Source organism: Procambarus clarkii, chromosome 82 (genome assembly GCF_040958095.1).
Source record: "Procambarus clarkii isolate CNS0578487 chromosome 82, FALCON_Pclarkii_2.0, whole genome shotgun sequence".
Lineage (NCBI taxonomy): Eukaryota > Metazoa > Arthropoda > Malacostraca > Decapoda > Cambaridae > Procambarus > Procambarus clarkii.
This window is the reverse complement of record NC_091231.1, coordinates 2,085,186-2,093,984: the sequence shown is the minus strand read 5'-3', so window position 1 is coordinate 2,093,984 and position 8,799 is coordinate 2,085,186. Positions and strand designations below refer to the sequence as shown.

Genomic DNA, 8,799 nt, shown 5'->3' with positions numbered 1-8,799 from the left:
TATAAAAATCTTACGTTTATTAACGATTCTGCGTGAAATAAGCATTGTTCTGAGATGAATATTGCGGATTTCCGGCTCTACGACCGATGAAAAATGCAACTTTTATACAACTACAAATATCTTTAGTATTACTTTAAATTTTGTCCTGAAAGAGTTTTCATATATAGATCCAGTTTCTGCCGTTCTTCTGACATAAAAAGACCTTTGGTTTAATAAGTTATTAAGATGTTTTCAACAATATTACTAGGGCGTTCACCGATTCTAACATGGGCGACCCTTTTGGAAACGCAACACATGGGTTGACCTGATTGATATATGGGTCAGATTCCATTAAGGTTCGGAAGATAGTCACTAGCACGCATAGCGTTTCGTGCAGGTCCTAATTTTTACGGCTTCTGCGGGTAGGCAATTCCAAGGGTTTATAACCCCTTCGGTGAAAACAAAAATCTTGTTTTACGTCCTGCATTGTAGCTTGTTGAGCTGGAAACCGTTGACTCTTGTGTTACATCTGACTTGTACGGATTGTTCAGTATATTAAGTTTTTTAGTTTAATTGTTCAGTATTTTAAGTTTTAATCAGATTAGCCTTGTCGTGTCTGGATTGAAGCACTGTTAGTCCTGTCGCCCTCGACCGTACCTGAGTCGACTATCTGGAATGATTTTAGTCGTCAGTTTTTTCTAGATTTTGTAAAAAAAATATTGCACGAAAATGTACAACTGTTTTGTACATATGAGGATGAAATTAGGTATTTTTTAAGTTGTACTTTCTCCAAAGCAAGTGCCTAAAAAAGATGTAATGACTTCAGTACCCCTTACAACACAGCGGAAGTCAGAGAAAATGGCAAAGGAGCAGAGGCGAGGCAACCGACCAAAAGGAGAACAACAAGCAGATAAACACAAACACCTTCCCCGGGCGCATCCCATCCCACCATCGTCGTCGCCCCTAAATCAACAACACAAAGACCCGGTCCATAGAATTACCCCAATCACCCCAAATCAGGCCAAAACTACCCAAATCGTCCTAGCATTACGTAAGTAATGAAGAAATATGGTATATTTACTTACTATAATGTTGGTGCTACACATAGAACATGATCAAACCTATTTTTACTCTGAAATAATCTAATTTCATAACGAAATTAGACGTAAATATGTGAGAGGTAAATATCAGCAGTCTCCGTGGTGTAGTGGTAAGACACTCGCCTGGCGTTCCGCGAGCGCTATGTCATGGGTTCGTATCCTGGCCGGGGAGGATTTACTGGGCGCAATTCCTTAACTGTAGCCTCTGTTTAACGCAACAGTAAAATGTGTACTTGGATGAAAAAAACGATTCTTCGCGGCAGGGGATCGTATTCCAGGGACCTGCCCGAAACGCTACGCGTACTAGTGGCTGTACAAGAATGTAACAACTCTTGTATATATCTCAAAAAAAAAAAAAAAAAAAAAAAAAAAAAAAAAAAAAAAAAAAAAAAAAAAAAAAAAAAAGGTGACGCCATAGGAAGTCGACGGTCCAAGCGACAATTGTGTGGAGCGACTTATCCAAGAAATATGGTCGCCAGGAGAGTGTTTGCTGCCATATCAGCCTCCTGTACACAGTGATCCAGTCCTTTTCGTTCATTGAACACCGAACCCTACACGCCCTCTGATATATTGCTTAATTAACAAATATTCACAAATAAAGATTATATTTGTATATGTTATCAGAAAGGCAGATATAAAATAGTTTTTGTGAATCCATCACAGAGATTATACCTTATTAGAGAGGAAAAATATTCATACTTTAAACAAGGCTTCATGGCCGACGCTCTCCTTACCGATATGGGAACTATGACCTTCCGAAGATCAATGTTAATTTAATCTAGATATTGTAATAAACGAAGTTTTCTATGTCATCATAAAGACATAAATATAAGCTGCATGTTAATACTTTGGCATAAATATAACTGAATTGAAAGTTAAGATATATGCCTTTTTATAGTTACTTGATGGCTCGCTCAGGGAGTGTGAAGGCCTCCACACAAGCCAATCAATTTTATAATTACTTTGCATATATGCAAAGTAACGCCATAGGTCTTTATGTCAGAATAAAGCCATGTAGACGATAATGTAACTACATTTCAAGGAAAACATATCTTAATATAATTATTAAATGAATGCAAAGTTATGGTTAAATAAATAGCCAATACCACACAATCGCCGGTGTCCGGACACATGAATAGTCGCATTAGGTGAAAGGAAATGTACCCAACCATTTCCATTTACCCAACCAGTTTGTGCACCCTATACTCATCCTCTGTGCGGTAATTTATTGTGCATCCCATACTCATCTTGTTACCAGTAGTTTGTGCAACCCATACTCATCCTGTGACCCGTAATTTATTGTGCATCCCATACTCATCCTGTTACCGGTAGTTTGTGCAGCCCATACCCATCCTGTGACCTGTAATTTATTGTGCAACCCATACTTATCCTGTGACCTGTAGTTTATTGTGCAGCTAATACTCATTCTGTGAGTCATAGGACATTGCGCAACCCTTTCTCATCGTGTGAATCTTTGTTTACTTTGCTCTCCATATTCATCCTCTGCGCGATAGTTTCTTGTGCAACCCATACCCATGATGTGAGTGGTAGTTTATTGTGTACCCTATATTCATCCTGTGAGTATAGGGTACACAATTCTTGTTTGGATTCTTGTAATGTTATTTGTCTATTTGTAGTCACAGTATTTGTGCGCCCCTTGAGGGACTTGAATTAGAGGGGGGTTGAAATAGCCTAAGCTACTCTATCCCTTCGAGATGTATTTATTGCTTATCTCAATAAACATACTTGAACTTGAACTTGGGTACACAATGAGTTCATTTGTACTCCATACTCATCATCAAGAAGTGTATTTTACCAGCATTGTAATATAAATTAAGAATAAAAGCTTAACTGGATTACGGACCCATAATCAAAATAAGAGTCATCACTAATTATCATGACAAATTGTCTAGGCTACACTTCCGCCTTCGACAAGCTGCCGCCGGATGTGGGTATAGTTTATTGTACACCCCCGCACCCCCAGTCCTGGAAGGGCGGGCATTGGGATGTGGACATGTGTACCATTATACCCCCCCCCCCCACACACACACACACTCCTCTCCTGTTAATAATAATACTAATAATAATAAAAATTAAAAATAATAACGTTAATAAATATTATAATTAAAACACTTACTGTAATACCCTAGTGCTTGAATGAAGGTGAAGGAAAGACCCAATAAATGTGTAAGTGTATTAAAAACCAAATTTTCGTTGGGTGAGCTGGCAGGTGAGCACCACCTGCCAGCTCACCCAGTAATGAACATCACCTGCACACTGCACCGAACCACTTGCCAGCAGGTGCAGAAGTACGATGGAGAGAGCAAAGTATACAATATTTCAAGTATAATATTAAAGATATATTTAGGATTTAATGTTTTCCTATAAAGTTTCAATAATACCTTTATTTGATTTTTTGTATTATTTTCTACCACAGACGTGGCCACACATTAACAATGCTAACCAGCATATATACATTTTCTTCAGTCCGCCATGGACTCTAACCCTTTCCACTACCGCCCACAAGATGGGTATAGGGTGCATAATATAAGAACTAAACTAACTAACTCCATTGATAGGGTTAGAGATTTGTTAAACATATAGTTCAGGGATTTATTGAACAATCAACCACATAAGGTGATTGTAGTGTTTTTAAAATGCTAGGCTAAGCTACATACGTAAATACATAAATACACAGATTTACGTATGCCCTACATAAAGTGTTCGATGTGTCTTTTACATAGTGTCATTAACGTGCATTTTCTGACCAGGGGGAGAAAGATACTGGCAGTATGGGGCGTTACAGTTTATTGAAGATTAAATTCTGCAGAACATGTAAATATATAAAGTTCACATAAAGTAAGTAATTATATAAAGTTTATATTAAACACGGTTTATATTATAGACTTAACAAAGTTGATATTATATAAAACTTAATATTGAACATGTAAATATTCAAAGTTTCAAATATAATTTAAGGAATATATAACGTTTATATTAAAATATATAAAGTAAATATATAAAGTAAATATATAAAGTAAGAATTAACAGTAACAATTCCAAGGACTAGATTTAACTTGAAAGGTACACCCGTAGTAAGTATGAGACCTTAGCCTATAGTGACATGGAAACTAATTCTGCAGAAACCTAAAGGTTAACTGGTACTAGAATTAAGGCCGAGTGCAAATGTGTAGTAATTATATAACACTAGGATATAACAGGCAGGACACAAAGAATAACTAATAAGTGAGAGACCACATAACACGTAATGTACCCGGCCAAGAGGCCGTAAAAGACCTAATGGATAAGGAGAAGGGGGTGTGACTACAAGTAGGGCTTACTAGCACCTAGACTGGGCAAAGTATTAGCTGCGGACAGCGGGACACTTGGGGACCGGCGCTGCACCCCCCTTCCCACATGCAGTGGGGAGACAATCGGGACAACTGTGCAAAGCATGACGGGGGTACAAAAGCAGCCGCTTGCAAAAGGGGGGGAGGGTGGGGTTTTGCGAGGGCAGCGGCGAGGGCAGGCAGAGTGAGGCGGAGCCCCGTTGTGCGCCCGTATTTATACGGCCCCAAACTGCCCGCGCAACGCCGCGGGACGCGCTGCGCAATTGTTTCTTTCTCCCCCGCCAGAAACATCCCCGCTTGTGATGCAAGCAGTGACCATTTACAAAGGTGAAATTGAATTCTGACCAGCTTCCACATATACTTTATACACATACACACACAGACGTATGCGTACATATACATATATATACATACATATATGCACACATACATACACATATATTTGTCTCTTTTACTCTGACAAGGTGAGATAACTGATAGAGAAACTAGTGTGCAATTAAGCACTTAATCACTGAAGGTGATTAAGGTGCTTTCACAAGCTCAGGTTATAGAGTTACATCACATACATTCATTGTATAATTGATACGTTACATGGTCAATCTAGGGTACAAGTTCAATATATCATCAAGTGTTCCAGTACTCAAATAGTAATTACACAGTTCAGCATACCTTAGCCCAGGAGGGCGAAAGTCAGTCAGTATGGGACATTCTACAATATAATGTTCAAGGGAGTGCATATTTTCTCTTTCACAAAGTTGACACATTGTGTACTCGACATTTGGGTTTTGAGAAAGCTGCCAGATACGTCTATATCCCAAGCGTATTATGGCCACTATAACATCACATTGCTGGGTTCTTGTTCCATTAATCCTGTATGTGAATGTCTCCGCACGATATCTATCATAATATTTAATGCTACAATTTTCAGGTCTTTGTGAATTTGTTAGGTCGGTGAGATTTTCATTAGATGTTTGCTTAAGTATTCTCTTTGTCACTGCTAATGAAACACCCATATAAATTTCTACCACTGGTTTTCTACAGGCTGTCTTTGCAAGCATATCAACAGTGTCATGCCTTGAGATGCCAACATGTGATGGTATCCATAGGAATTTAATTTCAAATCTCTTTTTCTGTCCAGGAAAAGAAAGATACAGGCAGCATGGGGCGTTAAAGTTTATTGAAGATTAAATTCTGCAGAACATGTAAATATATAAAGTAAGAATTAACAGTAACAATTCCAAGTCCGAGGACTAGGTTTAACTTAAAAGGTACACCCGTAGTAATTATGAGACCTTAGCCTATAGTGACATGGAACTAATTCTGCAGAAACGTAAAGCATTAACTGGTACTAGAATTAAGGCCGAATGCAAATGTGAGTAATTATATAACACTAGGATATAACAGGCAGGACACAAAGAGTAACTAATAAGTGAGAGACCACATAACACATAATGTACCCGACCAAGAGGCCGGTAAGACCTAATGAATAAGGAGAAGGGGTTGACTACAAGTAGGGCTTACTAGCACCTAGACTGGGCAAAGTAATAGCTGCGGACAGCGGGACACTTGGGGACCGGCGCTGCACCCCCACCGCAGGCCAGCGGCCGGACCCCCCCCCGAAGGGCGAGTGCCAGCTGGCCGCGTGAGGCACTCAAAGTGGCAGAGCAACAACGTCGCGCCTGACGTAGGATGTGAAAGCGCTACTCCTCCACCTGCCGACAGCCATTATTTCTGAAGTGGCGAGCCCATCCCGAGACAGCTGAGTGGCCCTGCCGATACGGAAGGAATGCGGCGCGTAGTCATCTGGAGGCAAGCCTAGCGCCGAGAGGGCAGAGCGTAGGATCTTGGAGAAATCTCGCCTGGTGACAGGAGCGCCTGCGGCGTGTTTGAATATGGGCCCCGGGCGCAGGCCCCTGAGATTAAAGTATTTAGACAGGGCACGAACCGGGCAGTACTTGCTGGAAGGGTTCGCTCTCAGGGAGAGGGTGGGCGTGCGCCCTGCACTGTGCTTGTAGGTGTTGAAGACGATATCTACTCCTGCCGTCGTAAGTGATACCTGCTCAAGGTTGAGCGTGTGTCGTCCATGGTCCACGTAAACCGCCTCACCCGGGCGTAGGCAGGCGTGGAAAGCCAGGGAGAAGAGCGCCCTGTAGCAGGACTTCTCATAGGCAGAGTTACATACGCCTCCCAGTGCCCGCAGCAGGCGATGCAGGAGGCTCCTCGTCACTGGGAGACGCCGCGCAGGGGCCCGCTGTGCGGAGTTACGTGCCCCTTTGAGGAGTTGGGTGACCAGGAAGTGCCGAGTTGGGTCCCTCCTACCGTGTAGCTTGCAGACGAAGGCGATGGCCGCTAGATATGCGTGCAGAGAGCGGTAAGCCAGGCCCCGCGAGAGCAGAGATTGCAGGAAGTTCACCAGAGTCGGAGGTGCAGCATCGAAGGGGCATTCTCCTTGCCGCCCTGCCAAGACGTAGGCGGCGTACTCCACCCACTTAGCCCTGTAAGTACGCCTCGTCGCTGGCTGCAGGGAGTTGAATAGGGTCCTCACAGTTGCAGGGTGAAGTTGCAGGGCAGGAGGTGCGCAGGAACTGTTGTCGGCGTCTCGGCGAGGCCTGCTTCTCGCAGGAACAAGGGCGGCAGCGTCTGTAAGCGGGAAAGAGCATCACAAACCCCGTTTAATTTTCCTGGGAGGTGGGAGGGTAGGAGTGTAATGTTATGGATGAGTAACAGCACTGCCAAGGGCCTGACAATTTGCATTAGTAGTGGGCACCTAGCAGAGAGTGTGTTGAGCACGCTTACCACTGCACTGTTGTCCGATTTACACACCAGCCTCTTATTGGCCAATACCGGGGCGAAAAGTGCTATGCCCATAAAGAAAGGGTAGAGCTCGAGCAAAGCAATGTTGAGCCGACCCCAGACCTGAGGCCAGGTTCCCCTGAACCAGGCTGCCCCTAGCGTTAGTCCATACCCCTTGGAAGAAGCATCTGCACACATTGAAAGTGATGGGGCGTTTCCCCACCCGCCATCTGGGGGAAAAACTGTTACTCCATTGAAATCAGTGAGGAAGGAGCGCCAGGCGACGAGATCGTGCTTAGCCTCCGCGTCCAAATGGCATAGGCGCGAGGGACGCTGTGGGCCTCGCGTAAGCGGGTGCAGACGACGCAAGAAGGCCCGTCCTCCCGGGATTACCGCGGTGGCGAATTGCAACTTCCCGATGATCGCCTGCAGATCTCGGAGAGGGATGCGCTCCTGACTCAGCGCGACTTCGACCGCTGCCGTGTACTTCGTTCTCTTGTCCTCTGGTAGTCTTGTTTCCATCCTGTGAGCATCAATCTCCAGCCCCAGGAACGTGAGGCAGGAGCACGGGCCCTGCGTTTTGTGAGGTGCCAAGGGGACCCCCAGACGCTCGCAGAGGGCAGTGAACACCCTCAGGCTTCGCTGGCACTCGTCGACGGTGAAACTGACGAAGAGGAAGTCGTCCAATACCTTCACGACGTCGCAGACCCCATACTTCTCGGCGAGGATCCATTGCAGGGCACTGGAGAAGGACTCGAAGATCCGGCAGGAGGGGGCGGCTCCCATGCTGAGCATCTTCTCGTAGTAGTACTTGCCCCCATAAGAAAACCCCAGCAGATGGTAGTCGCTCGGGTGTACTGGGACGATCCTGAAAGCTTCTGCGATGTCGCACTTTGCCAGGTGAGCCCCCGGGGACCGGCTGACAACCATTGTCACCGCGTCATGGATAGACTGGTAGGTGACGGACGTCGATTCCCGTGGGATGTTGGCGTTCACACTGTCAGGGGAGTAAGGGTAGCTAAGGTTGTGCAGGAGGCGGTACTTGCCCGGCGTAGACTTCTCCCTCAGAGCTATGGGTGAACACTTGAAATTCTTGAAAGGGGGGACTTCGTAGGGGCCCGCGATGCGTCCTAGACTCAACTCCTTGTCGAGCATGGGCCCGACGATGTGCGGGAGGTCCGTCGTAGCCTGGGGGTTGCGTGAAGTAAGGGGGGTTCGCACTCCTTCAAAGCCGAGAAGGAACCCCCTTCTGAAACCCCCCACGACGTAGTCTCGCAGGGGGTAACCCGCCAGCAAAGCGTCAAGGGCGTCGGCGTCCACCGGCGTTGTTACTGCCGGCGCTCTTCTTAGCCTTGTCCCGTGGTTGTCTTCGTGGGCGCTGGTCATGGGTGGGTCTGTCGCGTAAGTGGGCTGGGGGGCACGAGGTGTAGGCCGGGTGCCGCCTACGGCAGCGCGGGCAGTAGTGCTGGAAGGCGCAGGAAGTAAAAGTGCAGCCGGGTCCTCTTGAGTGGTAGGCAAAACAGTAGCCCGGGGGGAGCCCTGCGGCCCGGGCGCTAGAGAGGGAAAGGGCAGCCGGC

The 8,799-nt window shown here is 45.5% G+C and overlaps 1 protein-coding gene across 4 annotated transcripts in view; it reads left to right on the top strand.

Moving 5' to 3' along the window:
* The first annotated feature begins 247 nt into the window (after positions 1-247).
* LOC123758724 (integrase/recombinase xerD homolog) overlaps positions 248-8,799 on the top strand; it is a 57,665-nt gene continuing 49,113 nt past the window's right edge. For 3 of the 4 annotated variants that reach the window (XM_069315795.1, XM_069315793.1, XM_069315794.1), the window contains exon 1: positions 781-1,030. In XM_069315795.1, the coding sequence (XP_069171896.1) occupies positions 796-1,030 (235 nt within the window). In that variant the 5' untranslated portion in view covers positions 781-795. Of the gene's footprint in view, positions 1,031-8,799 lie in introns of all 4 variants that reach the window. The other variant, XM_069315792.1, reaches the window with a different exon arrangement.